Source organism: Candoia aspera, chromosome 2, assembly GCF_035149785.1.
Source record: "Candoia aspera isolate rCanAsp1 chromosome 2, rCanAsp1.hap2, whole genome shotgun sequence".
Lineage (NCBI taxonomy): Eukaryota > Metazoa > Chordata > Lepidosauria > Squamata > Boidae > Candoia > Candoia aspera.
Genome location: NC_086154.1, coordinates 162786240 through 162813864, shown reverse-complemented (window position 1 = coordinate 162813864; position 27625 = coordinate 162786240). Strand labels below are relative to the sequence as shown.

At 38.3% G+C, this 27625-nt stretch overlaps 2 protein-coding genes across 2 annotated transcripts in view; both read left to right on the top strand.

Moving 5' to 3' along the window:
* Positions 1-23451, top strand: part of MAN1A2 (mannosidase alpha class 1A member 2) — a 52754-nt gene extending 29303 nt beyond the window's left edge. The window contains exons 4-13 of the mRNA XM_063294646.1: positions 4946-5064; positions 5768-5848; positions 8010-8104; positions 8382-8505; positions 8850-8943; positions 10845-10960; positions 15864-16083; positions 19008-19180; positions 20709-20824; positions 22017-23451. Coding sequence (XP_063150716.1) covers positions 4946-5064; positions 5768-5848; positions 8010-8104; positions 8382-8505; positions 8850-8943; positions 10845-10960; positions 15864-16083; positions 19008-19180; positions 20709-20824; positions 22017-22149 — 1271 coding nt within the window. The 3' untranslated portion in view covers positions 22150-23451. The remainder of the gene's footprint in view (positions 1-4945; positions 5065-5767; positions 5849-8009; positions 8105-8381; positions 8506-8849; positions 8944-10844; positions 10961-15863; positions 16084-19007; positions 19181-20708; positions 20825-22016) is intronic.
* The window catches only part of PEX5 (peroxisomal biogenesis factor 5), a 347422-nt gene that overhangs the window by 123122 nt on the left and 196675 nt on the right, over positions 1-27625 (top strand). The gene's annotated exons all lie outside the window — the stretch shown is intronic.

Here is a 27625-nt window from a genome sequence, read left to right as displayed (position 1 = left end):
CATGGCTGAATAGGTAAAGTTCTGAGTAAATGACTCAAGATCAAACCAGTTATTCTTGTTATCTTCCTGGTATGATTTTATCCAGGGTGAAGGGAAAAGGAAACAGTAATCACCTCCTTTTTCTGGCCTGATGTGGATGACTCCAGGATTCTGAGCTATCACAGATGGAATAAAAGGAAGGAATAATCTGATTATCAGTGGCACCATTCTCCTTGGCAGTCTACCATTTACCTTCATCTTTGTTACAAATAGTAACTGTGTGGCTTTGTTCCCTTCTTTTAGAAGAGTTTGATCTCTTTTTGGTCTTCACCAGAAAGCCTAGGTCCCTATGCTTGCTACATGATAAGCTCTTTCCTGATAACCTTAATCCCTCATCATGTATAACCCCCACCTTGTTTGTTACATAATAAGCCCACTTTTCTTACCATGGATACATCTCCACCTTTGTCTGCTGTATTGCAGGCTTCATCTTTTTTCATAGATATTTGGCTCTGGCTTTCATACAAATAAGTTCCTTCTGCTTCTCAATTGAATATGGAAGCAGAATTACGAATTGGCAGTGGGATTTTATTACTGGTTAATTTGATTATTTTTGAGGAAGCGACTGTAATGAGAATGTTTCAGTTTAGAGAGTGTCCTCAAAGGCTATCTGGTGTGATGTCAGATACGGCTTGTATGATGTCTAAATATTACTTAAAGAATTGTAAGAGATTATATTAGATCGTATGTCTTACATGACTTATTACCATGCAGTAGGTAATAAGTTTGATGAGCTTTCAGACTGAAATTCTTCATAATTGGTAAACAGTTTGCTACTGAGATGATTGCTGATGAGCAAGTATTTTCTCCTGACTACCAGTCAAGATTCCATTCTCCCATCACATCTGAACAAGTCCCATTGCATCTAAAACTACCTTTAAGGTTAGATCGGAGACAGATAGCCTGCGTACAGTCTGGGTTGCCTTTTGATTCAGAAAAGGCCTCAAGGAGACTTTCAGTTAAAACTCAGGAATAGGGCTTACAAGAATACTTCCCCCTGCCGTTGTTCAGAGATTTTTGCTTATCAGTGTCATAATGTTAGTTACATAGCTAAGATGTAAGTACTATATCATTGACAATAAATGTTACTATAAATTTTGTTTATAGTAAGGTATCATGCAAGTAGTTGCATGGGGACATGCAAGCAGTTATGAAAAAAAAAACTTCCTCTAGTCTTGTATATTCTTTTCACATTTTACATTGTAGTTATCCCTCTCCCTCATACACATATACATATACAGAGACATATACAGAGACATTTAGAGTGCATGACACATTAAAAATAATGCATGGAAAGAGGAAAGACTTCCATGTTTGTATATGGAATATTTCCATATTAGCATTTCTAAATCAGAGGTGCAGAACTGTATGAGCACTATATGGCTTCCAGCATCCTGTTTGTGGCTTCCACAGTCCCAAGGATTATACAGGATGAACATTATTTTTTTAAACTCTTAACACATCTCATTGTGTTTAAGACACCCATTTTATGTTTCCAGAGCCTTGAACCTTTTCCCCAAATTTGGATTAATTTTCCCATTTTGAGTAAGCCCCCAAGCCCACCAAAATGCTGGCCTTACCTACTGCCAATAATATGTGATGCCATATCCACAGTCCTCCAGCCTTCAGAGGCCAAAAATACTTCACTGAAAAAGCGTTGGCCTAGCCGTAAGAAAGTTGTCCCCCACCCCCCACCCCTGCCGGTCCTAGAAGCCCTATTCTGCTTTTCTTTCAGTAGTACACTCATTTGGGTGTGCATTCCAGCACGAGAACAGATTGATTTACAAACTCTTATTTGGTTGCAGGAATGCACAACTTTTTCCAGATTAAACTTGTGTTTGGTCTTTGAATGGCATTTCCAAAACGTTGTGGAGGCTGGGGGAAAAAACTAAATATAATTTCAGTTACATTTAAGCTTAATTATGTTTAAATTTAACATGTTTTCTTTTCTGCTTTCACAGAAAAGAAATACATCCAGTAATAACTTAAATTCAAGGTTTTTTGGGACTGCATCCCTTGGAGCCTCATGTTGTGCACCTCTGATTTAGTGTAATAGTAAAATGATTTTTTACTTTTGAATGCTTGAAGGCTTGGGAAGGAACTGATTACATGTGTTAGCAAGCAGCTTGTTCATGAATAATCAGGATTCCTTTGAAACCTGGCTTATAGGCTTACATGAATGTGGCCAGTGTTGATAATGGATTTATCATAATAGACTAGAATGGTTGGAAGTATACTAAAGTATAGTCCAGAAGAACAACATTAAAGAAATTGCATTAATTAACATTGGAATGGAAAATATGTACCTATATTCCATCAAGGAAGAAATCAAAATGAGAAGAAATGGAGTAATTCCTTAAATCAAACAGTGAAAAGTCCAAAATAATAATTTTCTAGAAGACAGTTTAATGAGCAAAAATAGAAAAAGCAAAGAAAGAACTAAAGAGATCAGGACGGGGAACAGAAAAAACAATACTGATTTGTAAAGAAAAAAGACACAAAGAAATTTAAATTTTGAATATCTTAATGCAAGTCAAGTAAATGGAGGAAACATTTAAGGTGGGAGATTTTTTTGCAGCCTAAGGTCCAGGTTCATATTTGGTAAATTCTCAGGATTATATTCCAGTGCTGAGTTGGAGTAGATGGATTATGTTCCAGTGCTAGATTGGAGCAAACCCTGAATAGGCCCAGGGATTATGGTATTTCTTTCTATGACTTCTGTATGACCTTCAATTCTCTCTCCAGGTTCCCCATCCTCCAGTTCTGATGCATCTTCTAGAATGTTGGTTGTGAATATAGATTGTACTATTACTCTCTGTTAGTTCTCCAAATTATTTTCTGTTAATCTTGCCTAAAGATAGCTCTAGGTAAAACACAGATTTGAGAATTGCTTCAACTGGTAAGCAATTGAAATAAAATGTTTATTTTGGGAATTCTAAACATTTACACGTAACCCTCATTCTAGCATTACACAAACCATAATGCTCATCAGATGAGTCCTTCAGTTTAAATCCCTCTGTCAACCACATTGCTCAGATGATATCAAGCTGTCACTGGCAGTTCCATTTTCAGCTTGCAACACCCTGTGCTCGTATTGAACGTAAGCTAAGACCCTATACAGAAAGGACTTGAGTAATATTAACAGGAGAGCCAGTTTCGTGTAGTCGTTGAGGCACCAGGCTAGAAACCAGAAGACCCTGAGTTCTAGTCCCACCTTAGACACGAAGCCAGCTGGGTGACCTTGGGCCAGTCCCTCTGTCACAGCCCTGGAAAGAAGGCAACTGCAAACCACTTCTGAAAAACCTTGCCAAGAAAACTGCAGGGACTGGTCCAGGCAGTCACCAGGAGTCGACACTGACTCAAAGGCACCAAATATACATACGTATATACATACATACGTACTCATTTATTTATTTTAACAGGGCATGGGCTATAATCAGAGTGTTCACCTTGTGAACTCTCTGGTTTCTCTAATGCCTGAATGGATTTTAGATTGCAGAACTCCAGAATTATTGTAAAAGGAGTACAAATTTCAGTAAACTCGCTTCTTCCAAAGTGATGCTGCTGAGAGTTTCTCAGTTAGCAACTGATCACTGGCTGGAGAAGTGGTATTCCATGTCACTACTCATTTTCCTGGCTTTTGGCCATAATATATTTTCTTAAATTTGAATTGAATTGAAGGGCTGCCCAGGCATTTCTGATCAGCATTGCTCAACCCATCACATTAATTAACTTTTCTATCGGGGAAGGCTGTAGAAGTGATAGACGGTACAGGTACTCCTCGCTTAATGATCCTAACTGAAAATCACAAGATAATTATATTGCAAATACATACATTTTCAACAAAAAAGACTCTAACTGGGACTGGAATTTCGGTTGCTAAGTGAAGCAGTTGTTAGGCAAAACATCACGTGATCGCACCACTTAGTGATGGCAGCTCTGTTAGTCCCGGTTGCGGTTGTTAGACCAGGACCATGCCATCGTTAGGCCAGGACCTGACATTTCTCCTTCCCTGCTGTTACATGGTCAAAATTTGGGCGCTTGGCAGCCTGCCTGCACTTACGACTGCAGGGTGTGCTTCAACTCCCCCCACCTGCCTGTCTCCCTCCCACCTCTGCCCTTTTGGCCACCCCTGCGCTCCGCCACCCCTAGCTGACCTTTGTCATCTTCTTCCTCCCACTGCTGATGAGGTACACCCAGCCTGGCCATGCCTCATCAACAGTGGGAGGAAGAAGACAGTGAAGGTCAGCTGGGGCGGTGGGGGTACAGGGTTGCAGGAGTGGTGGAGGGCAGGGTGGCAGGGGCAGTGGAGTGTAGGGCACCCAAAAGGGCAGAGATGGGGAGATGGATGGGTAGTGGGAGTTGAAACGCACCCTGCAGTTGTTAAAGTGGGCAGGCTGCCAAGCGCCCAAATTTTGATCATGTGACTGAGGGGGTGTTGCAACAGCTATAACTTCAAGGACCAGCTGTAAATGCCATTTGTTAAGCACATTTTAAATTTGAACAGTCACTGAATGAATGGTCGTTAAGTGAGGATTACCTGCAGTAATTATTAGTTTGGGCTATCATATCTGGCCTGCAAAAAAACTGCATTGCACTGGATGGCAGCAGATGATTATCAAAAATAACTCTTTGCTATGTAGTAGCCATCTAGACTTTTGCAATCCAGATTTGGTAGCCTTGAGACCAGCCCAAAATTGTAAATTTTGGTGAATTATTATTTCCATAAAAGTGTTCTTTTAATTATTTTTGTATTCTTATTCTGATTTCTATTTGATTTCTACATAAAGACATTAAATGTTTATGAATTATAGTTTCAGTGGATAGTGGATAAGTGGATAGTGACACTGGAAAAGATGTCTATAAATGATATATTTATCATGGGAATACTGGATTTTGGTTGTAGGCAATTCTCAGCTGGGAGCAACTATAGTAGATGCATTGGATACCCTCTATATGATGGGCCTTCATGATGAATTCAGAGAAGGACAGGAATGGATTGACAATCACCTTGATTTTAGTGTGGTAAGAAAATGTATCTTAGAACATTATTGTCTGGAGGAACTTACATTTTTGTTCCTTCTACCAATGTTTAAAATGATTTGTGATAATGGACATGAAAGCTTTGTCAAACTTCAAGCACACTTTTTACTGCAGTCTTTTAAGAGTGGATTTGTGTTCCTGTTGACATACAAGCACTTTGTGCTGTGCTAGTACTTTTTTCTTTTGCACTTGTTTTCATGAAACATGCTTTTGATATGTCCAGAGCTATTTTGCATAATTTGGGTAGCACTGTTTTAGTCATATCAAGTATTAGAAATTAAAAGTTAGTTAGCTTGTACTAAAGTTTTGTCTCAGTTACTCCCATGTTTTTCAGAATTCATATTTTTTTAAACCCAGATGTCACACAAGAGCTTTCTTAGTCCTCAATCTTTTTATCTGAGCCATTGTAAGAGTGGTACTAGAAGTTTTCACTACCAGTTTTAGTTAACTACAGTTTAGCATTGCATCCAAACCCCAAGCTAGTTAATTTTCACTGTTACTAGTAGCAACAATGGCTTATTATTAGCTTCTCTCAAAGAACTGCTATTAAGAGTAATTACAATTTGTCTAAGATGGAAGCAGAAACTCCTCTATTCAGTTGCTGTAAGGATACACGTGAAATATAGATGCGGTATATTAGTACTTAGTTTATACCTAAAGAATCTACCTTCTTATCTGTTTCAAGAATTCAGAAGTATCTGTCTTTGAAGTCAACATTCGTTTCATTGGTGGCTTGCTTGCAGCCTATTACCTCTCAGGACAGGAGGTAAGGGAGTCACTACATTTGTGTAAAAGTTTGTAGCTTGTTACTAATTTTTTTAAGGAAGCAAATGCTTGTTTTATTCCCATTTCATAGGCCATTTGGTTTGTAACCAGAACTGATGGAGCCTGAGCCTCAATGTGTGTCTAAATGAAGAAAAAACACAGCACTTGGTATTGGTCTCAAAAAATAGTATACCAAGAAACTCTCTTAATTTTAATAAAATTTCCATAGCCAAAGGAAAGTCCTTTGGTTCCCTAATGAACTTAATTGACCTTTCCTTTGCATACTAAGAAAAATAATTTGAAATAGCTTATAGATTGTGATGGTTGCAGAATTTAGATTTTTTTTTTTACACCAAATTTGAGTTACATGTTTGAGGTGTGGAGGAAGTGGGTCAGATTCAGGTATATATAGAGAATCAGTACTGACTTGATACAACTGTATAAATCCTAATGATTCATTTTATTCCTAATATGAGAAGAACTGTTGGGGTGAAATATTAATCAGACAGTCAACCTTGTAATATTATTTGTTTTGTTTATTTTTAAGTTCCTAGATTTCAATGTATTATTATTATTATTATTATTATTATTATTTAATGTATTTATCTTGCACTTCAGCATAAAATAACTCTTAAAGCAGCTCTCGAATAGAAGTACAGACCAGCCTTTGCCTCTTTATAAACTTTTAAGTGTAATGGAAAGGGAAGGGAGGAGGTAAAGAGCAATCTCAAGCATTATTTTGTAAAGTTATATGATTAGCTGATCACAAAATAGTTGAATAAAACCCCTTAAGATAGTTAAAAGGATCAGCTTTGAGTTGTGTGAAGGCTGATTGAGGCAAATGACCCTTTAGGGACTGGTGGCTGCTGTATGAAAAAATGCCTTACCTAATGGATGCAGGACAGAGGAGAATTACATCATAGTAAAACTGGAGGGGATAGTACAGAACATTCAGGGTTGAGCAGGTTAAATTTTCCATTGTTACACGTGCAACTATTCCTATTGATTTTCTGCTGAAAATTGGGATGCATTGTACACCTTTTGGGTAGTTTTCAACCAGATTTCACCAATGAAATTTTGATGGTCTCTAAAAATAGTGGCTTGGGGACTAAAATGCAGCAGGTTGCCAATTTCTGCACTAGGGGACTTACAGGCAATCCAGTCATTACATTGGTGGTCCCTGTAATGATTTCCAGATACTTCTGTTTGTTTTGTTTGTTTTTTTGGAAAAATAAAATGCTGTATGAGGCTATCTATTTATATAAAGGAGACAGCACCAGAGTCCACTTTTTGTATCTCCTTCTCTGAGCTGCTTTTTCATTAACTGATTCAGCACTCCCTTCATCTCCTTTGAATGATCACCCAGTACTTACACATGAACAGCCCAACCCTTATAGTTACCTGAGAACCACAGGTCTTATTCCGGAGCTTTAATGGTATATATTGTGCCATCACCAGGGAGACTCTAAAACTGGTTCCTTTTTCTTCTTTAATGCTTCTCCATTGTACTGATCTTTCTGGTTACCTTTTTGGCTGGATCTTGGCTTCCTTTTAAAGGTGAGCTCTTCTTTTTCTAGGCAGCAGATGATTGGAAAATGTGTATCCCTCACTGGACAAAAGACAAAAACAAACCTACAAACTCCAAAGCCCAATTTACTTTGTTTTTTGTGCCTCAAAAGGAGTACTTGTCCATCAAAATATATGATACTAGGCTAGCTCCAGTTCTGCATTAATAATAAGGTTAAGTAATTACTTTAATAACATCTTACTGCTGAAGCCTGCAATTGTATGAAAAGGTCGTATAGCATTCACACGGAGAAACTAGAGAACCTCGTAGGATTTTTGCTCTAGTTTATGTTAATACAGATGTTGTTCAGTATAAATTCATGTGCTGAGGGAACTGTTCAGAAGCCCTTTGCCATCCATTATATAGATGATCAAGTCGAAATAAATCCAGATAAGATGTGGAGATCACTGAAATCTGTTCCTATTGGCATAGTGGTGGAAAGAAAAATGCTAAGGAAGAACGTCTCTGTGGATGTGAACCAGGTGGGGTGCTTTGGGCTTAAACACATTTAGGGGAGTGAATCATACTGAACTCAGTGAGGCTTCCTTCTGAGTGGACACGTTTGGTTTCAGCTGTCTGTCTGCATCTATTGCAGGTATTCAAGGTAAAAGCAGTGCAACTAGCAGGAAAGCTCCTCCCTGCCTTCAATACACCTACAGGGATTCCTTGGGCAATGGTGAATTTGAAAAGGTATGAGTGTGGGCAGAGACGCCTGGCATGGTGAAGAATAAAGCTTCACTGATTGGCTTTTCCGACTGCTGCTGAAGATCAGCTAAGCGATTTAAGGACTTTACGTAGTGTGGTGTTTTCTCTTTTTTTGACTGCTTTAAATTGTGCTTTTGTTAAGCACATAACTTTAAGCTGCGCTAAGCGTTTACTTTTATTTGTTAATGGTCAGTTTTCTTTCATTGTTTTTTTTAAATTGTAAATGCATTTTCTTAGCATTTTCCTATCATTTTCTAATTAGTGGCGTAGGTCGCAATTGGGGCTGGGCTTCTGCTGGCAGCAGCATCCTCTCGGAGTTCGGTACACTTCATATGGAATTTGTACACCTCAGCTATTTGACTGGCAACCCTGTCTACTATGAAAAGGTTTGTTTTGTGCCTCTTTCTGATGCACTCATACAGTTCAAGACTTGTGAGGCTGTAGATAAGATGGAAAAAATGCATGTGTATCTGTGTGTATGTATGTGCATACACACACACATGTATGTGTACACATACTATATATGTGCACATACACATACACCTTTCGTGTCCCAATATCTCTTTAAATGTAATTTTAAGACAAGTTATTAGTTCAACTATAACATGCCTAATCCTTCAAAATACATTAAGAAACCTATTTAGTCTTGTAATTGATAAAAGAAAATCTGATTTTAAAAAATCAGAGGAAAGTTGAGAGGAAACTGTGGTTACTTTTTTTCCCCATTAAGGTCATGCATATTCGTAAACTACTTCAGAAAATGGACCGCCCTAATGGGCTTTATCCAAACTACTTGAATCCAAGGACTGGGCGCTGGGGGCAGCGTAAGTATTTCTTTCACATAAATTGCAAACTAAATCTGTTTCCTTTATGAATGTACATATGTGTCTGTCCAGAACACATGGACAGAAACTTCTTCAGAAACTCAGTTCAATGTCATGATTTTAGTTATTGAGTAGTCTTTGTGGCTGTAGGCTCCAAGACTTTGCATGTTCTAATTTCTTCCTTCATGGCTGATGATAATTATGATTTAACGTGGATATCTGAACTGGGCCTCCTGTGGATGCATTAAATCATAATTTTCTTCCAAAAAAGAATGGGAAATCATGTTCAAATTACGATATCTAGGATTATGTAGCTGCAGCAGAAGTTACTCTGCAAAAGCCAAGTGATCCTGGAAAAAGATTACTGCTGCTTCAATTATTAGAGTTTAGCTAATTGCCCAGGGTGTTGTTATGCCCATATGAGTCTGTGAATGTTCACATTCATATGACTTATGTAAGGTGGAGAAAGGTGCCGATTTTTCAACTATGCTGTGTATGTTCTGTACATGATATTAAACAGGTTGTAGAGTTGTCTGTCCAGAATATCTTGGCCAAAATGAAGATAGCTTTAAGGTGACTTCAGTATTCATAGATAATACATTAAAGCAGTGCTCCTTCAGAGAATAAGGACAAAAAGCCATCAATTGAATCCAGCCAAGGGCACCCATAGCAATTTTTCTAATATAAAGAGCTTGTCAGGTGACTTTAAAAGCTGTCACCTGTCCCATGGGGTCAGGTGGGAAGTTGCTGCTCATGATGACTCATCACTTTGCCTCTTGATCAGGGGTTCTGGAAAAAAAATTAACTAACAGGTTCTACCACCTGAAAAGGTTTGAAAACCCCTGTCTTAGAGGACAAAATAACAGTTCAAAATTACCTTGGCAGTCATGACCAGGAGACAGATCCAGGAAGAGAAATGGCAAGTATAACATTGTATATCTGGAGAGGAGGAATCAAATACAGGTTTGGGGAGACCTGCTTGGTGGTAGTGCATGCTAGCAGTACTAGTACGCCACCAGCTGAATATGAGTAAGCAGTATGGTACAGCAGCTAAAAAATTTAAAATTTAAATTTTTAAACAATTTTTAAAATTCTGGAAGAATTTGAAGACCTGGTTCTGCTGTCTCGCCTGGGATGGGAAGGGATATAGTTCTTCCTGGGGGTGGCTGGCGCCATAGTGCCCTCCCTACTGAACAAGATCTTACCGCTACTTGGACTTTATATCTATTTATTATCTATTTATATTGGTTGTTTGTACTGTAATTTATGTGTTTTATGGTTTTAATTGTCAATTTTATTGTAAACCTCCCAGAGTCCCCCTTTTGGGGGGGATGGGCAGTGATAGAAATTTGATAAATAAATAAATCAATGGGAATCATGGGAAGTAATAATTCCATTTTATTTTGCAATGGTTAGACATGTAGAAGCTGAAGCATGTTCAAAGGAGAGTTGTCAGGATGATAAGCAGCCTAGAAATCAAGGCAAATATTCTTGTTTGAAGAATATTTAAAGGAGCTGGGTATCTTCAGCTTGCAAAAGTGAGGACTAAGGGGAGATAAGATAATGGTCTACAAATATCTAAAGGGCTCTTATATGAAAGAGGGGAAAACATTTTTCCCTGTTGAAACTGAGAGCAAGAGAAGAATCTACAGGTTGAAATTAAAAGAAATGTTCAAGCTGAATATCAGGAGGAATGTCAAGAGCTATAAAGCAGTGTGGTAATATCTCTAGAAAGATAGTGGACTTCTCACTGGATGTTCTCAAATGGGCTTTGAATGGCCACCTGTTGAGGACGGTTTAGTGGAGGCTTGTGGGTTTTGTATTTGCAAATCACAGTAATCTTGCATACGCACCGTGTTACATTTATGCCCACTCCTTGTCTCTGTCTCTTTCTCTTACAGATCACACATCCATGGGTGGTTTGGGAGACAGTTTTTATGAATACTTGCTGAAAGCTTGGTTGATGTCAGATAAGATGGACATCGAGGCAAGGAAAATGTATGATGATGCTATTGAGGTGATTATAGTATATTGATTCCCCCTTTCCCCAAGCAATTATTAGTTGTGGTTTTTTTTTAAGAATAAGAATGAAAACAAAAATACATCCTTAATTAGCTGATTTTGTTCTATTATTTGAAAATGTTGTTTGGGGATTGAGTACACCATGAGCAGAAGAACTAGATATAAATGATGAAGTAGTCCTAAGAAATATCATTTAAAAACTCCTAGAGGAATACTGTGGAAAGATGAACAGTGCACTGAACAGTGCATCAGATTTATGATAAATGCTTAAAAATGGGCACATATTTTAAAAGTGTTTAATATTAAAACAGCAACAAAATAGTTTAGTATGCTGATTACTTACTTAACTGTTGTTGTAGGCAGTGAAATCTATTTGAAAACTTGGAAATCACTTTGTGTATTTTTACAATATAATGTAGAATTTCTGTTGATGGAAACAATTTGTGTTTCTTTTTAGAGATTCTTCCAGTTTTAATTTATTCAATTTGCTTTGTTTATTCTTCCTTTCTGTATAGGGCAGCATATGCTAACAAATCTCTGTGTTGTAAGTTACACTAGAGAAAGTATTTGGTCCATAGTCATCTAGCCGAGTGTAGATTTGAGTTTCTCTTAGTCCAACTTCCAAGCTGCTGTTTGGTTATTTGGTTTATTCCTGGCTGCTACAGGCAAACAGGTTTTCACTCTTACCTTAATTTATTTTATTATAATAGCATAGAATCATAGAATGTGAAAGTTAGAGGAGATATTGGAATTCATCTATTCAAATAACCTGCCCACTGCAGGAATCTACTACTTCAGCATCCCTCCAGCATCGTACATCTCCACTGAAGGAAAATCCACCATTTTCTGAGGCAGCCTGTTCCATTGTTAAACAGCTCGTAATGTTAGGAATTTTTTCCTATGGCCAACCAAAATCCAGTTCTTTGCAATTGAAACCCATTTAAATCCTGCAGAATTCTACATGGTAGCTCTTCAAATCCTTAAAGACAGCTATCCTATCTCCCTGCAAACTTGCTCTTCAAGCTAAAAAAGTCCAGGGTCTCCAACTGTTCCTCAGAGGATTTTTCTTTCAGGCCCCTTGTCATTCCTAACCATCTCTTGTGTCAGTTGTTCTGCTTAGATGCATTTGAACATAGTTCCCTTTTGGAGAAAAGATTGTACAGTAGTACTTGAACTCTGCTCTCTCTCCTCACCAGCAATGGGCCCACCCCCTTGTTTTTCTTCCTTTTACATACAGTAGCCAAAAAAACCCTTTTAGTTGCTTTTAGCTTCTCTTGCCAACTTGAGTTCCTTTTAGGTGTTAGCATTTCTGACCTCTTCCTGGTTACTAGCTATTTGCTGGCATACCTCCTTCCCCTGCCCCCTCTGATACATTTTTTAATTAACTAAATACAAAAAACAAAGAGAAGGAATATACAAAATTATAAAAGAAGGAAAAAAGCTGGGAAAAAAACCCTGAAACATGCAAAATGTATAGTTTCCCTTGACATTAAGTCCAGTCGTGTCCGACTCTAGGGGCGGTGCTCATCTCCGTTTCAAAGCCGAAGAGCCGGCGTTTGTCCGTAGACAGTTCCGTGGTCATGTGGCCGGCATGACGACACGGAATGCCGTTACCTGCCCGCTGAAGCGGTACCTATTAATCTACTCACATTTGCATGTTTTCGAACTGCTAGGTTGGCAGGAGCTGGGACTAGCAACGGGAGCTCACCCCGTCACGGGGATTCGAACCGCCAACCTTCCAATCGGCACGCTCAGCAGCAGCGGTTTAACCCGCAGTGCCACTGCGTCCCTGCAAAATGTATATTTACAAACATACATATATCATCATATATGATTCATTACAGTAATCCATGGTTGCTCTATATTAATCAATTCTGCAAACTGCTGAATAGTTGGAGCCATACGTTTGTGTTTCCAATGCAGAACAATAAGTCTTTTGATTGTATGTCCATTTCCTTTGTCCAGAAGTCAACTCCCATGTGATTGATAGAAATATTAAATCTCAAGGTTGAGTTGATACATGTAATTGCTTCTTACTGAGATGGAACAATATATTTAAATAAAACATTAATTTCACTGCATCTCCAACAACATAAGTGCAAAAAAGGTCATTTCTAAAATATTATTTCCTGATGAAAAGGATGTAATCTAAAATATATTGACATTCTTATTTGTTTTAAGCTGTCTTATTTATTTGTTAAGTGAAACATACGAAGAAAAAAGAGAAAAAATATATACAGTTTACTTTTATGTACACGGACACACACTTAAAGGGTTTGGAGAAAAATTATAAATTATATAAGTTATATAACTTTGCTTTTTAGTAAAATTTTAAGCTCTGAGTTTTCAATATATGCTTCTAAATTTCTTTTGTCCTTAAAAACTTTTGCAAGTTCTTTTATTTCTGATCTTGTATGTAATAGTTTATTATCTTTATCTTTGTTATCATCCTTTTTTCTTTCTCTTTCCTAGTTTGATATGCCAGAAGTTTCCCTGATTTACTTGCATTTTCAAAATAATTTTGTTTGGTGCATTTTGTCTTCTTTTGGAGTTCTGCTGTTTCCAATAAATCTAATTGTTGTTTAAATTTATTTAATTCTTCCAATGTTTGTTGATCTGGTTTGGTTTTATGAGTCTGTTCTGATTCCTTTACTTCCTCTTTTAATTGTGATTTCCAACTAGTATGTTCTTTTTTCTGGGTTGCTGCAAGCCTTATTAAGATTCCTCTCATATAAGATTTAGTTTACTCCCATATAGTTGTCTCTGTCATTCCTGGAGTTGTATCTATTTGATTTTTTAAAATTCTTCTTTGCATTTTTGCAGTATACTTTCCTGAAGTAGCAACATTTGCTTCATCCTCTAAGAAATTTCTAAGAAGATACTAAAATTGGAGCATGGTCTGTGTATATCACTGAGCAAATTTGCACTTCTTTGATAGATGGTGTGAGAGTCTTAGCTGGTATACCTCCTTGATGATTTCCTGTACATGTCAGTTTTAACTCTTAGTCAAAAACCTTTCTGTAGTATCTTGAACTCCAAGTTAATGTGATTACTTCTTCCCACAGTTCCCACTACATTTATCTGTTCAACCAGGTGTTCCTTCTTTGTTAAGATCAGTCATAGCCATTCTTTTGTCTTTTCTTTCATCTTCTGAAATATGGAACAGGCAGCAAGACCACTGAGGAATGTTGGGGACCTTACAGTCTTGGCTGCGCATCCAACAGAGGTCCAGGCAGTGGAAGCCTTCCATTATTACTATGCCTCTTATCCCTGAAAGTTCTACAGTGTGGTCCAGGAAGTCATTATCCAGGTCTTTGGCCTGGCTTCGTGGTCTATAATTCAATCCCATTTTTATTGCTTCCCCTTCTTTGTAGTTCTTCCTGAACATTCTTACCTGGACTCTCATGCTAACATTCCTGGGAGAGTGCATGTGTGCATATCCATCACATCCATCCATCCTCCACTTCTTTTGTCTAGCCTATTCCTTTAGAATAAGTTACAGGTATTCTTCACTTAACTACCCTAATTGGGACTAGCAACTCTGCTGTAAAGTGAAGCAGTCACTAAGTAGGAAATCACATGGCCACGACTGTGCTTTCTGGCTGGAAAGAGACAAGATTACTCAGTTTCGCATCTCAGCTTTATTTTGCCTCCTAACCACTCCCCCAGCCTTTGGAATGCTCAAGTTCCTGCTCCTGGTCTTCATTTGTAGCCATATATACTGTAATTCCTGCTATATTCAGGAGACATGAAAACCAAACATGACAAGTCCCTCTCCAGCTTACAAGAGCAGTTCTACCTATCTCCATGTTGCTTAGATGAACAGTGAATAAAGAAAACCGCAAAATAGCTGCCTACCCATGACCTCTTCAGTTAATGAGGTCAAGGGGAGGCACTTTTTGTGTTTGTTTCTTTGTGTTGAAATCCATTGCAAAACTCCTGTTTGTTCTCCCTAATCACTTGGTTAGAGAGTGAGTCACATTTTTATTTTATGGAATACTTGGTAATAGCCAAGGAATAGAAGAGTAATTTGGCAGTAATATGTGCAGTATTACATTTCACAACAGGGAAATGGTCAGAAACCCAGGAGTCTTGCTAATTTGTTGCAAAAACACCCACCTTTGCAGAAATTTGAGGAAGAAATGGAAACAACTTCAGATGATTCAGATTTGAGGAAGAAACAGAAACAACTCTGGCCATTGGCTAAAGTGCTATAATATAAGTGAAGCTAATGCTCTTAACATCAAGCTCCACAACTGCTCCACAATTCACTTTGATTGCATAAGAATCCATTATTGGTACAAAAGTCCGTGTCTGTTTTACTGAAAGACACAGACTTTTGTAACAATAATGGATTCTTATGCAATCAAAGTGAATTGTGGAGCAGTTGTGGAGCTTGACGTTAGAGCATTAGCTTCAGAGAAGTAGGCACATTAGGCCAAGGTATGAACTGCCTGATCTAAATGGATCTATTCAATTTGTTGCCACTTATTAGTTATTACTGACATGAAGGAAAGTTGTATCCAAAGTTACTCCCTGTGTGCCTTAGACACACAGGGCACATACCCTTGCTTCAAAAAAATGTCATTATGAGAAGAAGTGGAGAAAGGAGTGGAGGAATAAAGTTAACACTTCTTAAGTAGTGCTCACTACCCCTGTAATGTGGAAAGTGTAAAAGGAACTCAGTACTTAACTCTTCTGTGAAAGTGTGTTACTGTTTCTTTTTCTTTCCCCACTTTTCTTTCAGTGGAGAGGGGAAATGGAGTACAGTAACTATATAGCTCTTGTCCTGTTCTGCAACTTTATGACATCTGGTGTCTTGGAGGAGGAAGATTGAGAAAGAATGAAAAGATGCTTTGACCAGTCATGGTAATTAAGCTTGTATATTTCCCCTGCAGGCCATAGAGAAGCATCTGATCAGAAAGTCTAATGGGGGCCTAACTTTTATTGGGGAATGGAAGAATGGGCATCTGGAAAGAAAGATGGGCCATCTCACATGCTTTGCTGGGGGAATGTTTGCCCTTGGAGCTGATGGTTCCCAAGATGATAAGGCCGGACATTACCTACAGCTTGGAGCAGAAATTGCACATACATGCCATGAATCCTATGATAGGACAAGTAAGTATCCTTGCTTATCTTAGGTTTTGAATGTGTTTTCCTGAGACTTGCTTTTGCAGTTGTAACAAGGTTGAATTGAAGCAGCTGAATGTATAAGCAGAATTTTGTGAAGAGATTTTAGCTCCTGAATTAGGTATTTTAGTTTAAATAAGAATATGCTGATGGATGTATTAAATATAATTTTGCCCCCCCCCCCAAATACTGCACCATTTCTGTTTGCAACTAATTGTGGGAAAGCTAACAGGTGCTGTGATTATATCCAGAAATAATATCCTGTAATAGGAGAAACCAGAATAGGAGGAAATTCTTCCTGTTAGTTTCAGATCATTTCCCTGGGCCATGCTGCCTCTTCTTGCACCCACTGAACTCCTCCCCTGTCTGTTTCCCACAGTCTCCCATAGGAGGAAAAGCAGACTGTAAATCATACTAATCTATAAGCTGCTACAACAGTCAAAACAAGCATGGTTTTGTAATGAAATAACGTTGTTATACAAATTGGGAGCAAACTCATACTCTGTGGCCAAGCAGTCTCCTTAAACACTAGAGACGCATATCTTTTTCACAAGATAATTTTTCTCAATATAACATAATATAATATAATATTAAATATATTTGGTGACAATATTTTTAATTGCAGTGGAATACATGGTCTCTCTCTCTCTCTCTCTCTCTCTCTCTCTCTCTATATATATATATATATATATATGTAACACACATGTGTGGGTGTGTAACATATATATATATATATATATATATATGTATGTATGTATGTATATATATATATACACACACACATATACACATACATATATACGTAGCATATATATATGCCTCGTGTGGTGCAGAGTGGTGGGCAGTAGTATTGCAACTGAAAACTCCCCATGACCCGAGTTCGATCCCAGCAGAAGCTGGATTCTTGGGTAGCTGGCTCAGGCTGACTCAGCCTTCCATCCTTCCGAGGTCGGTAAAATGAGGACCCAGCTTGCTGGGGAAGGTGACGACTGGGGAAGGCAATGGCAAACCACCCCGCTATAGTCTGCCAAGAAAACGTTGTGAAAGCGGAGTGCCTCCAAAGGGTCAGACATGACTCAGTGCTTGCGCAAGGGACCTTTCACAACATCTATATTATTTTTCAAAAGATATTTTAATATATGTTTAATACATAAATTTATTTTGTGAGAGTGCCTTGGACTGCAAGAAGATCAAACCAGTCCATCCTCCAGGAAATAAAGCCAGACTGCTCACTTGAGGGAATGATATTAAAGGCAAAACTGAAATACTTTGGCCACATAATGAGAAGACAGGACACCCTGGAGAAGATGCTGATGCTAGGGAGAGTGGAGGGCAAAAGGAAGAAGGGCCGACCAAGGGCAAGGTGGATGGATGATATTCTAGAGGTGACGGACTCGTCCTTGGGGGAGCTGGGGGTGTTGACGACCGACAGGAAGCTCTGGCGTGGGCTGGTCCATGAAGTCACGAAGAGTCGGAAGCGACTGAATGAATAACAAACACATAAATTTATTAGCACAAAAATCTTACATAAATATTGGTAGATGTTCTTTAATTATCCTTTCTATTACATGAAAGACTTACAGAACTTTTCTGCTCCATCTGAGAATAGAATGGATTTATCAAGTTAGGGAAGGAAATAACATCATGGTAGTTGTATCTTACCTCTTGCATCCGAAATGCGTGATGGAGTTGTGTTACTGCTACATGTAGGTGTCTTTTCTCCTATGGAATCTATCTGGGAAAGCCTATAGTGCAAAAGGAGCAGGAAAGCTTCGCTGTGCCCATCTGTATGTCCGTGTTTATCTATCATTAACAAACAGGCCCTCAGCTAGTGCTGTTAAACCCACCACCCCACCAGGAGCAGAAGCCTAACGTTAGGACGAGATAGGCAGTAGAAGTTGCTCCAACAGTTTGGCAATAAGGATCTGATTGGCTCCCCTCCCCTCCCCCCCATGTCCCCCCATTGCTCTTTCAAAGATGGAAAGAGCTGTCGCTAGCTTTGATACTGTGGCGTCTCCTCGCGGGAGTTGAACCATGGTAATTGTCAGGAAAATATGCTGATGAAGAGAGAGAGTGGAAGCTGTATTTCAGTTCCCAAGATTTCAAACAGGAGAAGTTGGCAGCACCGCTTTTCGCAATTAAACTCTGTGCAGAGAAGGTGGGGAAAGCCCAGGTTAGCCTCTCTAACCCAGACAACTAAGGTAAGATTTTGCTTTTTGAAGGAGAGAAGAGGGGGAGATTTAGGGCTCACTCAGTGGCCCCAAATCCAAGTTACAGATTTCAGAGTTGTATAGTAAAGCTGATATATTTTGGGGATAAGCAGTCTGCTGTTCATGCCTCCATAAAAGTTCTGTAGACAGAAATTCACTTATTGTTTCAGTACTTCCATAGGTAAAGGTAAAGGTTTCCCTTGACGTAAAGTCCAGTCGTGTCCGACTCTAGGGGGCGGTGCTCATCTCCGTTTCTAAGCCTTAGAGCCGGCGTTGTCCGTAGACACTTCCGGGTCAGTACTTCCATACACAAAGCCAAAATCCTTCAAAGTTAGAGCTAAAGAACAGAGAATATAGGAATATAGAACAGGAGCGAGTTCTCTATTCACTTATTGTTCCCTAAGTAAATGAATCTTAGAGTATGTTAAATACTTCTTAATTATTCTACAACCATGCATACACTCAAAATTCTGAAGTGAATTTAGATTTCTGTCAAGCCATTAGAGACCTGACCAGATTCACAAGAACTATCACAAATATATTAATGTTTCCTTTAGAGTAGCATCGTTGAACTTAGAAGTTATACTACCGTCCAGAGTCCCACGTATGAGGGAGATGGGCGGTGATAAGAATATGATAAATAAATAAATAAATAAAATATTAAGAGTGAGCTGGATTAATTTTCTTCATTTTCCTTTGCAGCTTTAAAACTGGGCCCTGAAGCTTTCAAATTTGATGGTGGTGTGGAGGCAGTAGCCGTGCGGCAAAATGAAAAATACTACATACTGAGACCGGAGGTGATTGAGACCTATTGGTATATGTGGCGATTCACACATGATCCTAAGTACAGACAGTGGGGCTGGGAGGCAGCACAGGTAACTATTAACTAATCTTCTAAGAGAAACTCACAAAGTTTACCTGCCAACCTTCATATTGCTCCTAGTAAGAAATCTAAACCATGATGCACATTGTTTTTTCTAGGTAGTTTCCTGTTTTACAGGTGGAGATCTTAAAGACCTTGGGAAAAATGGCTTGATGACATCCAATGAATGAGAATACTGGGGAAAAAAGACTTCTAGTTTCCAGCTTCTTTTTCATATTCCCCACATAATGTTTTTATTTTACATTAAGATTAAAAAAAGAATTTAAAGTTTTCCTTAGAATAATACACTGAGTTGTAAAATGAGTATTGAAATGAAAGTCTAATTTAAAATTAGGCCTTTTTTTTTTCATGGAGGAGGCTTTTCTGGGATGTAGCTTAGCAGCTGAACCAAGAGAAGAATCTTGTTAGGGAAAGCATGCAAGGCATAGCACCTGGAATTTTTTTCCAGGCCATTATTTGTCTCCCATGGGGATGCATTGGGGGATTTTTTCTTGGGTTTTTTTTCTCTGCAGCTCATAGCTGGATTGAACCTGTTTTGGACTTTTTCCTACATATCAAATTTAAATAACAGAGAGTTATTCGGCTAATGGACATACTCTCGAGCCATTTTATTTAATTTCTTTCCAGCATTCTTAGTGTGTCTCATATAAAGAATCAAACATACGAATATGGGAAAATATTAATGTTTACTGATCTGCTACTCTTATTTTATGGAATAGTTATCCATTTTATCTTTCCAGCTATGGATCATTCTATTTCTATTTATTCTTAAGCTATATTGCTCTCAATATTTCTTCTCATATGTTACTTCTAATGCTTATATTCTTGTTGAGCAAGAACCAGAGAGAAAGACAGCTGATGCAACAAGAATCTCCATTCTGGAAAAAAGAGCCATTTGGTGTTTTTTTTTAAATAATGCTTTGTATAGAGAAGTTACAAGACCACCTTACAGCTATTTTTCATACAGTTGAATTGCAGAAATGTTAATTTTATAAGGCATAGTTCATACTTTAAGAGCGCTCTGTTTATTTCCATATAGGCATAGCAGAGGTGGTTAATTTTGCCTCTACTTTTGTCATTGCCGTAATACGTGGAGGCATGCCCTTCTGTTGAGATTGAGCCTTAAGATCAGGTTGGGAGTTTCTCAGCTTTCCTGAAACACCCTAAGCCAGGAATTCTGATATTGGCCAAGTCCTCAAAGCCAAACTGGTTTACACTTGCCTGTAAATCAAGTTTGCAGTCTAATCTCAGTGCTGTACCTGTTGCTTGAAGATACAAAACTAGCTCTGTACAAAATTTGAGAGCTGTGTTCCAAGGTCCTATTGCTTTGCAAATAGACCTTTTGGCAATAACACTGTTGTTTTATCATATAGCTGAAAATACCTAGTGTAAATTCTGCTCTGTTGCTCTCCTTTAATTTCTGGCTGTATAATATCTGTATCATTTGAATATGCCTCAGGTATACCCGATTTTGAATTGCTGGCCAATAAAGCATCATTCTGTTTGTTCCACTTAAACAGGCCATTGACAAGTACTGCCGAGTGAGCGGTGGATTTTCCGGGGTCAAGGATGTCTATTCCTCAGCTCCTACATATGATGATGTACAACAAAGCTTCTTTCTTGCTGAAACTCTAAAGTAAGCAGATTTCTCTTGGTATTTGTTTCAGCAACCTTGAAAATTGAAATTCTTAGAATGATTATCTACCACTTATATTTTAATATAAATATTATAGAAAATAAATATATTTTTATATTTATAAAATATATAATAAATATACATTTTATATACATATTCAGTTGGCTTAACTATGGCAGTTAAGAACTGTGAATGGAAATGCCGAGCTATAATACTATAGGGAATAAACCTGGACAGTTTGATAGGAAAATGACTTCATAAAATGGCTATAAACTGGTGGATATACCACTGCTGGACATTTTATCCCACCAGACTTCAAATGCATATGATTACAGTCTCCTTTTTATTTTTTAAATTTTGCCCCCTCCCAAATAAAAGGAATTATAATTATCCTATGTAATTTCTGTGAGAAAGCTATCAGCTTTTATGGATGGTATTTTGGGGTAAGAATGGGGATGGTATGAAACCTATGGGCTGTATCCCATAATATTACACATAGACATCTTGGCCTGGATGAATATAGTGAAAACCCAGATATTGCAATTGTGCCATTAGGGGGTGGAGTTGTAGAAATGTACAGAATTTAGGATTTCTTGACATGTTATTTGGATTTTAGAATGTTGCAGAACAGGAGCATTGAATAAAAGGCTTGGCTCCACTAAGAGGGAGTTTGCAAACTGTGACACACAGAATGGGATCTCACTGACAGATTGTAGATGTTCGCTATAATTGAAGATGCTTTTTGGTAGCATGGATCATGATTGTTTAGAATTTTGTGTACCATTAGCAACACCTTAAATCTTCATCAGTAGCAATTAGTGAAAAATTTAGTACACTTAAAATTTGTGAGTGCTAAGGCATCTTATGCAAAGGGAAAATGAAGGCATGGAATTTAATCATAATACCTGTATTCAGTCAGATGATGTGCATATTTTATACTCTGTAGTTAATTAATTTGGACTGTCAGCAGTGGCACCTGTGTCCTGATGCCATCCACAGAACTTTCTTGATTTGCCCCCTGCACAAGTGTCTCCCCGCTTCTCAGATGGCTGGTGGGAGGAGGTAGTGAAGGAAAACAAAAGGTAGCCCTGTTGCACAAGCAGACTTCTGCTCATGCAGTGTTGGATGTAGTCTCAGTGGTATCTTTTGTGTATCATATATAGTGACAGATCTTGTTTCTCTTACTTTGTAGGTATTTATATCTGCTCTTCTCCAATGATGATCTCTTACCTTTGGATCACTGGGTTTTTAACACAGAAGCTCACCCCCTGCCAGTTTTACATCTAGCCAATACCACACTTTCAGGAAATAATGCATATCGATAAAAACTGTTCCAGGCAAAGGACAGAACAATCGATTTTAGCTGTGTTTTGTTTACATGGACCACTTCAGATTTCAGGCTTGAGAGAAGACTTACATGTGTTTAAATAAGACCTTCTGAATGAGGAGAGAGAATCAGTACTGCACTCTTAAGCATGTAGATAATTCAAAAATTCCATTTTATACGACCAAAACAATTTGTGCAGTGTATGTCAGAAAAAGACCTTGTATATTTGCAACAGAGAAGGTGGCGCATGATGTTTGAAGGATTCAAAGGCTGTGTTAATATCCCAGCGACAGGAGCAAGCTGCAACTATTGTGATGGAGCTTGTAGCAAACATTCTCCTGCCCAGATGAAGTGGATTCCTGATAGTTTGTCATTTGCTTTTTTTTTTTCCCCTAGTGGTGGCATGAGCAAAACAATGCAGGGCGACAAAAGTGCACTAATAGCACCCAGATTTCAAGTTCTTTGACTGCCATTTTGAAATTTCTAAACATCTTCATCAGTCTATTCAGACTGGCAACCATTCCCAGTGCCTCTGAGACCCTTGCCTCTTTTTATTATCAGTAATGCTATGGATCAACTGTTTGTTCTTGTAGTTCACGAGTAAATGGGTGAGGGAAAGGATCAGTACCTTTTTTTCAGTCTGTCACTTTAGGATTTGGAAATCTTCATTCAGTGCAGAGTTGCTTCTTGCACCATCATGACAAAATTGTCCAATGATGTTCATCATTTGGCCAAGATTCCTTTCAACTAAGTTGCAATAACTAACATTTGTCTATGAATCCTGGAGTTTCACAGGGATCTCACTCTTTTTATTTGTACAGTATTCAAAAAGTGTGGAACAATCCTGCAAAGAGACATTCTTTACCCATTTTAATTCCTTTGATTAAGACTTCACCTGGGTATAATGGTGCTTCTGTTGGGATCTTTTGTAAAAGCTGGAGTCTGCAGAGGAGTTTTTCGGCCTTTACACATACAGCAAAAATCCTGTCATTTGATCTTCAAGTAGCTGGACACAATGGCACCCATGACAACTGAGAACAGATCAATATGAATTTGAAAGTAAAATTTATTTTGCAATACATTTTTGTCATTACTAGATGTCACAGACAACACTTTGGGATAGAAATAGCTTTTTCAAACTTAAAAATGGATCTTTCGGTGAGCTTCCCACTTCTGTTAAAGGAAAATCTTGGGCATATTTTTTTTTCTGGGCAGGATATATAAAATATTGTGTGAATATTGTTTATGTATATTGGAATCAAAATTCTTGATCAATACAGATAACACACCTTTATTATTATTTTTGTTGGTATGCTTCCTTTAAAAAATGCTGAAATTCAAAAGGCTGGTTGGAATAGCCTGTGTTGACCAAGTTAGCCCATTGGCACTTTGCCGTATCTTAAGGACATAACAGATCTTCAGATCATTAAACCAATTCAATTATTGCAAAAAATAATTTAACACATGTTGCATAGTGCAATCCCAGTGAGAAGATCAGTGCTTTCAGTGAGCACTGCTTACAGCAAGTGTGGTGCAGGTGGGTCTGGGAATCTACCTGCCAAAATTATGTTGAATTCCACTGTGAAATCCAGTATATTCTACATGCTTCTGGCCCACTTAGTTGCAGAGATAAATCTAAAACCGAATTGGAATCTTTGTGGACCAGTTACAGTGAACATGGTCCAAGCTGAATCCCAGATATCAGGGTATTGAAATGGGCTAACTCAGTTAGAATGTTCTGGGTTCTAGCATTAATCTTACTGTTCTCCATAATCATTTTTCACATGTTCATATCCAGGCTTTTTTACCCCCTCTCCTCTAAATCAGTGTTCCAAAATAAGTTTTTAAACCAAGAACACATGCAGTTTGGGACAGCATTACAGGGCTGTAGAATTTGAGATAAATGTTAATAATGTTGAGCAGCGTTTCTCAACCTTGGCAGCTTGAAGATGTGTGGACTTCAACTCCTAGAATAGTCCAGCCAGCCATGCTAGCTGGGGGATTCTGGGAGTTGAAGTCCACACATCTTCAAGCTGCCAAGGTTGAGAAACACTGCTATTAAGTCTTGAACTACATTGTAAGGTAGAAATACCTCTACAGAAGTTGCTGATACTACTACTATTTATCCATATTAGACAATTGATAGTATTCTTAATGAAACCTGAAGCAAATTTATACACAATACCAAAAATATTTGTCTGCTGAAACATAATATGCCATAGGTGACTAAAAGTTCTCAGCTCTGATCGAATGAAATTTGGCTTGAAATTAAATGAAAATGTTTCCAGCTGCATCCTGTCTATGAAAACAGTGGACAAAACATACTAGGTTTGGATCATTATGTTTGGAATCATTACATTATTGTTAATTTTTTTTTTCTTTTAGAGACAAACTCAACAATATTTCCATTTTAGATAGAGCGATATGTTGTAAGCAGTGCAATATTGTCTTAGGAATTATTATATAGAGTTCTTAAACTCTTTGGATAAGGGCATCATTAGCAAACCCAATATTGGGTTGGGTTGATGATCAGTCATCTTTCCCTTGCTTTACTTCCAAAGTTGTTTTTTACAGACCACTGTGCATCTAGTGTACCAGTTTTCATGTTGCTGCTTTTCTCCTTCCCTTGCTGGTTGTTACTGTGCAAGAGTACAGTGCTTATAAAATGTGTGATTAAAAAGCAAACATTACCTTTCTAGGCTGCTTGCAGGAGAATGATAATCTTAGATTTGCACTATATTTCTACCTTCTGCATTTAGTTTTCACATTTTCTTCTGAAGTCTTTTAAGTCTTTAAAAAGAAAGGCTTAGAAATTATAAATAAATCTGCAAGATGTCATGGCTCCTGATGACCAGAAATAATAACCGCACCAGGTTCAAGAAGCAGATGCTTACTCTCTCGATTTTTAAAGAATTTGCCTGAAGGAAAGACAGGAAGCTGAAAATGGATTATTGTTCATAGTCTGCTTTCATCAGCAGGAAAGGTCACAAATTCCTAGTTCAACCTGCATCCTTGGAGATACATTGTTCCTTAATTATAAGTAAGTGGCCACCTTCCGCAAGCATTATGTTGCACTGGGTTATTCTTTCCAACCCAAACAAATGTGGGACAAATTCTGTAAAGGGGTTTGGGCTTCCATCAACAGGGTAACTCCAAAAACAGAACAGAACAGTGACTCCAAACACTGAACAGAATGGAAGCAAATTTGGTGTTGGAGAATAGAAATGTTGGTGAAAATGGGCCAATTCTGGCCAGGGGCTGTGAAGACAGAAATTCAAGGGGAAAAAAATCCCCCACTTTGGGAGAGGCAGTTGGACAGTTGCTTGAAATGTGGTTAACTCCTCCATCCTAAGCCCCCCTCCCCCCTCCCAGTGGGGCTGAGTTTACAGGGTTGGAAAGAATTCCAGAAACCACGGTCTGCATGCTTTCCCTACCTTGGTTAATTCTAGGAGCCTGGTATATCCATCCCTTGTGCAGTCAGGTATGTTGATCTAATTTCAAGATATGTACAGTATAATTAAGTCATCGTCTGAAGGGAATCCTGGAAAGATAATTTGAACACTTCAAGGTGTCCTTTTGCTTGCTTAATTAATCATTGTATTCAGGTGCAAGCACAGTATGCAAGGGAGGGAAAAAAAGATCCAGACTGAAAACTGTAGCTAAGCATTCGTCCACAACCTCCAAAATTCAATGATCTTCAAGTTAAATCAGTTGTCAGTGTCATATGGGCCTCACCATCCCACGAAGCAAAATGAGAAAGATGGACATAAACTCAGGGTTGGCATTGTTGGCCGTTTACCAAGACCCAGAGTTAGTCAGGGTCAATTTCCAGAGCAAGGGGCTCTGCAGCAGCCCCTTGTTGCTTTTGCCAATTCTGCCGCCCTTTCCACCTGAAAGAGCAATGACAGAATAAGAATGGGCCATTGTGGGTTAGGTTTAAGGGGGAGTGCAAGTGACCGAGCAGCAGTGGTAAAAAAGAAGTGGCTACTCTGGGGGTAGGGGGCTGGTGCCCAAGGGCTTACCAGGTAGATACTACATTTGATACATGCTGATGTTTAGACATGTGTTTCCCCACTGCATCAACAGAGAGAGGCAATGGGGAAGGAAAGCATAGCTTGTGACATAACGGAGTACTGTATAAGTGGAATGTGGGGTGGCTGCAAGAGAAATGGCCTACTTTCAGCAGCATTCCAACATAATCTATTTTCCATCAGAAAATGACTTCCTGGGCCAAAGAAAAATAAAACTTTTGAGAGCTGGAGATAAAGAGACTAACACCTATGAGGTACACTGTGTACAGGTGAATAATTCACTTATTCATAAAAAGAAAAATTCAAAGTGATCAAGAATGTCATTAATAGCCCCTCAAGTTAATTGTAATTTGCATGGCTATTTGCTGAAAATCAGAAGTTGAATGAAATTATTACAATTTAATTAGTATTTAATTATAAGGAAATACTTTTGTTCTATTGTAAAAAAAACTTTAAAATTAATTTACTATTAACTATAATTGCTAGGAAGTTGAGCTTTGCTCTGGTTACTCAGCTCCCATCTGTTGTTTTTTTAATCAAGGTTGTGGAGAAATACTGTCATGAGTACTGATGGTGAGCAGGAGGGGGCCCCTATCCAGGGGGGAAAACGCATGCGTAGTACTGAGGAGTTAAGCAGCCATTCAAAGAGACACAGATCAGACCCGCCTTAACTTTTGGGGTTTATCTGTCTGGGTTTTTCCCACGCTTCTTCAGTTTGTTAGGATTTTCTGTCTAATGTAGCAGTAATAAAACACTAGAGACCTATTCCTTGTTTCAGCGTGGTTCCTGACTGTTAGGACAAATACTACCATATTCTTGTTCCTCTTTTGCTGTGTTCAGAAGAATATGAAGGAACCTGGAAGAGAGAGATCACATGTCATAATTCTGCAAATATCCAAAAATAGATTATATAACATGGAGAAAGGTTGAATCATTCAACCTCATTGATACTTCTTTTCCTTTAATGTAATTTTAGTTACCAACCCACTTAGGCATATTTCTTCACATAAGAGTAATGCAGTGCCACAAAATTGTTTACTTTTATATCCTGAGCTATTTCAAAGTAAATATAACATAATTTCTCTCTTTAATCACGGAACATTACAAATATTTGCAAATTCTGAGATTTACTGTAGTACTTAAGGTAAAGGTAAAGGTTTCCCTTGACATTAAGTCCAGTCGTGTCTGACTCTAGGGGGTGGTGCTCATCTCCATTTCAAAGCCGAAGAGCCGGCGTTTGTCCGTAGACACTTCCGTGGTCATGTGGCCGGCATGACTAAATGAAACGCCGTTACCTGCCCGCCGAAGCGGTACCTATTAATCTACTCACATTTGCATGTTTTCGAACTGCTAGGTTGGCAGGAGCTGGGACTAGCAATGGGAGCTCACCCCATCACTGTAGTACTTATTTACTAGTTATAATGCCACCTCTGCTCTAGCTAT